Source organism: Sinocyclocheilus grahami, unplaced genomic scaffold, assembly GCF_001515645.1.
Source record: "Sinocyclocheilus grahami isolate Dianchi unplaced genomic scaffold, SAMN03320097.WGS_v1.1 scaffold592.1, whole genome shotgun sequence".
In the NCBI taxonomy this organism is placed as follows: domain Eukaryota; kingdom Metazoa; phylum Chordata; class Actinopteri; order Cypriniformes; family Cyprinidae; genus Sinocyclocheilus; species Sinocyclocheilus grahami.
In genome coordinates, this window is record NW_015505771.1 from 537,052 (window position 1) to 542,274 (window position 5,223).

The 5,223-nt window shown below is 36.6% G+C and overlaps 1 protein-coding gene across 1 annotated transcript in view; it reads left to right on the top strand.

The window, feature by feature from the left end:
* Positions 1-5,223, top strand: part of LOC107557185 (PHD finger protein 19-like) — a 33,189-nt gene that overhangs the window by 2,079 nt on the left and 25,887 nt on the right. Inside the window, exons 2-3 of the mRNA XM_016240509.1 lie at positions 1,960-2,041; positions 2,251-2,346. Of these exons, the coding sequence (XP_016095995.1) occupies positions 1,960-2,041; positions 2,251-2,346 (178 nt within the window). The remainder of the gene's footprint in view (positions 1-1,959; positions 2,042-2,250; positions 2,347-5,223) is intronic.

A 5,223-nucleotide genomic window follows, 5' to 3' on the forward strand; every position in this document is an offset into this window, starting at 1 on the left:
AGTGCAGTCATGTATCGTGATACATATCGTATCGTGGCCTCTGTATCGTGATACGTATCGTATCGTGACTTTGCTGGTGATACACAGCCCTACTCTCTACCTAACCGTTGATGGTACGCATCCGCCACGTTTGTAGTTTTCCTAACGCGTTTTATTCATGTTTGTAGTTCTGGACCGAATCCTTCGCCAAAGCGCAATGGATTGTGGGCAATTTTAGCCATTCGAGTGTGCACGGATCCACACTTCAAAAATCGACCTGAAATAGTAGACCATCTGGGGACTTTTGGCATACTCTTTTCAACTTACTATGCTTTGGGACACTGGAGCATGGAAACATGAAGAATTGGAATTAAGTTAAGCATGCTTGCAGCATTAAAGGAATAGTTCATCCAAAAATGAAAATTTGTTGAAAATGTACTCCCCCCTCAGGCCATCCAAGATGTAGATGAGTTTGTTTGTTCATCAGAACAGATTTTGAGAATCACTTGCTCACCAATGGATCCTCTACAGTGAATGGGTGCCGTCAGAGTCCAAACAACTAATAAAAACATCACAATAATCCACAAGTAATCTTTCAGTCGATCAATTAATGCAGGGGTCACCAAACTCGGTCCTGGAGAGCCACTGTCCTGCAGAGTTTAGCTCCAACCCTAATCAAACACACCTGAAGCAGCTAATCAAGGTCTTACTAGGTATACTTGAAAGTTCCAGGCAGGTGTGTTGAGGCAAGTTGAGCTAAACTCTGCAGGACACCGGCCCTCCAGGACCGAGTTTGGTGACCCCTGATTTTATGTCTTGTTAAGTGAAAAGCTGCATGTTTGTAATAAACAAATTCATCATTAAGATGTTTTTAACTTCAAACCACGGCTAAAATAACTCTAAAGTCCTCTATCCATAAAATTGCTTTCTCCAGGGTAAAACTTGTCTCGTCTGAGTCAGGAGAGAAATATGCACAAATCAAGCACCATTTACAAGCATAAACAGTCCAAAACAGTTCTAAACAAATATGTTGGTGGATTTGATGGACTTTTTCACTGAAGGAAGCATTATCATGGTTTATGGACTTGCATTTTTTCCAGAAGCAATGGTTTAAAGTTAAAATGCCTCATTGATGAATTTGGTTCCTATAAACACAGCTTTTCACAAGACATTAATTGATCAGCTGGAGTCATGTGGATTACTTGTGGATTATTGAGATGTTTTTATCAGCTGTTTGGACTCTCATTCTGACGGCACCCATTCACTGCAGAAGATCCATTGGTGAGCAAGTGATGTAATGCAAAATTTCTCCAAATCTGTTCTGATGAAAAAACTAACTCATCTACATCTTGGATGGCCTGAAGGTGAGTAAATTTTAAGCCAATTTATTTATTTATTTTGTAAACTATTCCTTCAAAAATAGATATTTTTTTTCTAAATTTCAGTTTAAACAGATAAATCAGACTTTGCCATTTGTTTTTCTGATTAATTTCATAATTTGTGTAAACATATGGATAAATTGCAGTTTTGATGTGCATTTTTTATATGAACAACTTTCAATGGAAAAAAATTGTATAATAATAAGAACATTTATTTGTGTCAAATTGCTAAATGTCGTATTTAATTGGAATATTGTTAATTTTTACCCTGTTCAATGTGAAAAGACATGATGTACCTTACAAAGAACATTATTAAAAAAGGGACATGTCTTTCTTGAAAAAGAAAATCATACTGTGCTTTGAAAGCCCAGGATGCCCACTTTAAGATACACTAGATATATAAAACTGTGCCATTTGAAATTGCCAAAAATCAATGTCCCCTGCAGAGGACAAAAATGAATTGCTGGGTCCCAGGAGGAAGAGATGTTCATGACCTGATAGAATGTTCTATAATCATGAAATCAAATATATATTCATGTTTATTACAGTTTTATGTTTGCATTTCACAATACATACATTCCTTATTCCATTTCCCCTATAGGTGAGCACCTCAAAACAGAATTGCTTGGTGACGTTTGAAGACAACTCTAAGTTCTGGGTGCTTTGGAAAGACATACAGCATGGTAAGAGGTTGAGTGGAATATGCATCGTACAAACCCGGGATTTTTAATTTCAGAAGAAGCAGCAAAAATTCATCAGCAAGCTAGAAAGCAGATATTTGGTTTAAAATGTCAGTGTGTCCTATGAGATGTGTGTGTGTGTGTGTGACAGTATGGTATTACTGCTTTGTGACGAGGTAACTGAAGCTTTATTCTCTCGTTCTCTCGCACAGCTGGTGTCCCTGGGGAAGAACCCAAATGCTCAGTGTGTTCTGACATGTCTCTGGTTCCTGGTAATGAAATTCTTATCTGTGGAAAGTGTGGAATAGGTGAGTGTGAGGCAGACATGGGCACTGCCTGTATTCTAGCTCATCACGTAACACAAAACCTGCATACATCGCCGTAAAACAGCTTGTTTTTGCTTGGAGAAATTAGTGATTCATTTTAAAGAACTATTGACTCAGAAACTCGATTAGTGATGCTTGTATAGCATCACTCTTACTATCACTCATTCTTAGGGTTAAGAATTTGAGATTTGAGATCATTTGTATGCTAATGTACACTGAATGTACAGCTGACTGTTAGCAGACAAACAAATTTTGATTTTCTCTCCTCCAGGAAAACAAAATATTAATGACTCATCTTGCAGAGGTAGATACAAATGTGTCCAATAAAATATCCAATTATTATAATTATTAATGATGATAATAATAATAGTAATAATAACATCATTTTGTCAAGTGAATGCTTTCTACAATGAGCATGTCCCTCCCCCTAAATAATAATAATAATTATTATTAGGGATGCACCGATACCACTTTTTCCAGTACTCGCCCGATACCGATACTTTTATTTTTGGTACTTGCCGATACAGAGTACCGATACCAATATTTTCATTGCATTTGTAAATTTTTTAAATATTGGGTACAGAAACCAAAAGAGTATGTATAATGTTAGTTGGTTAACTTAATTTATCAAATAGATACAGTCAAACCAAAATGTATTCAGACACCTTCAACATTTCTCACATTATCAGTTTATTCTCTATAGTTTAGAAAATTAGAAAATGGTAATAAAATATGACAAGAACTCAGAGTTAAACGGTGTCAGAACAAATTCAGCTTGATAATGTCAGATAACTTTGATAGAAAGGTATGTAATGGATTTGTAGGTATGTTTGGTTACAATAAACCAAAAAGTTATTCATACAGCTGTCAATATTTACACAACTATCAATACTTTGTCGGTTGACCCTTAGCCTCAATGACAGCCTGTAGTCTCCTGGGCATGCTGTCAACCAGGTTCATGCAAACCTGAACTTAAATTTTTTCCCAGACTCGGTCTGAATAATTTTTGGTCCCAAATTTGTATAAATTTTACTGGTAGTCCACTGTATGAAGAATTTTTGGGTATAAAATATCACAGTTTAGTTTATTTTGCCATCCTCACTTTACATAAATGAACTATAGTGTCCTGCACCCACTAGTAAAAAAATATCAAAAATTATATCTGGTCTCTGAATATTTTTTGGTTTGACTGTATATCCTTCTGTTATTTTCACACTTAATTATGCCCATTAAAATGTATTTTACAAGTTTTTGTTACTTTCACTGTTAATTTTTTTTCTCTCTCTATGGTAGCCTACATCATCTTTAATTTAATAGCATTAGAGCTGCTCCATTGCAGCGGCTTAGTACTGTAATCACGCGATTTGCTGTAAAAATTCAGGGAACCACTCACTATAAATCTCCAAACTGTGATATTTTCATAAATAGAAGTCGTGTTTTTTTCATCTGAAACGTGCAGCGAATTATTTTCCAAAGCCTCTCATATAATGCACAAACACTCATGAAGCAAGCAAAACACGCGCAACGCGTGCACGTATTTGTACTGTTGCAGAATGAGAGGGACAAGTACAGCCTAGCGCATTTCACACAGGCTGTTAGATTCACTTTCGCCAGAAAGTCGTCTATGCTTAAGGGTAAAAATAAATGGCGTTTATAGTGAATGCCCCTATAAATTGTCTTATATTTACGATTTAGTTTTAATCCAAATGATGCGTGTGCTAAGTGAGCGAACATCAATAAAGATCACACAACAGAAGTGCACGCTCTCTCAATCTCCTAACTGTGATATTTTCATAAATAGAAGTCGCGGTTTTTTCATCTGAAATGTGCAGCGATTTATTTTCCAAAGTCACTCATATAATGCAGAAACACTCATGAAGCAAGCAAAACATGTGCAACGCGCACACATATTTGTACTGGTGCAGAATGAGAGGGACAAGTACAGTACAGCCTAGCACATTTCACACAGTCTGTTAGTTTCACTTTCGCCAGAAAGTTGTGTATGCTTAAGGGTGAAAATAAATGACGTTTATAGTGAATGCCCCTATAAATTGTCTTATATTTACACTTGAGTTTTAATATATAATATTAAAATAATGCGTGCTAAGTGAGCGAACATCAATAAAGATCACACAACAGAAGTGCGCGCTCTCTCTCTCTCCCCCTCCCTACCATTAAGTAACTTGTGCATTGTTTTACTTACTACTTTTTGATATCCTTGACCGAACTACAAACTTTCCAGTGATGTCTGTGAGAAAGGGATATTCACTCGACAAGCTTGCGCATCTGCGCCGCCGCACGCTTTTTTTGATTACCAGCTGGCGCAATTCAGCAATACAGGCATTAATACTGAATGTTTTATATTCATTGCATACATATACTTCGTAGACATCTTTAATCTCTAATAACTCCATTCTGCTGTCTGTTGTCTGTGTTTCTTTGTCTGAATATGACACTTAACACATGCCGTGTGGCATCGGCGTTTGGTATCGGGGCATTTTAACGAGTACGAGTACAGGAGCTCAGTATCGGGCCCGATACCAGTATCGGTATCGGTGCATCCCTAATAATTATAATTATTATTATTAATTTAGGGGCAAATTATTTATTTGACAAAGTTAAATATTAGTCATTTATTGTGGTAAATTAATATATTACAGAACATCTAAAATAATAATAATAATTTAAATTGTTTAATGTGGGTTTGGGTGGGATGGCTGATGGTTATTCTGTTGGTGTCAACCACCTAGCATACACCCAAAATGTCCTACCAACTACATAGCCACACACTGGCAACCTAAAATTGTAGTAATGATCAAGCCCATATCCATTTCTTGGGGGGGGGGGGGGGGGGGGCAA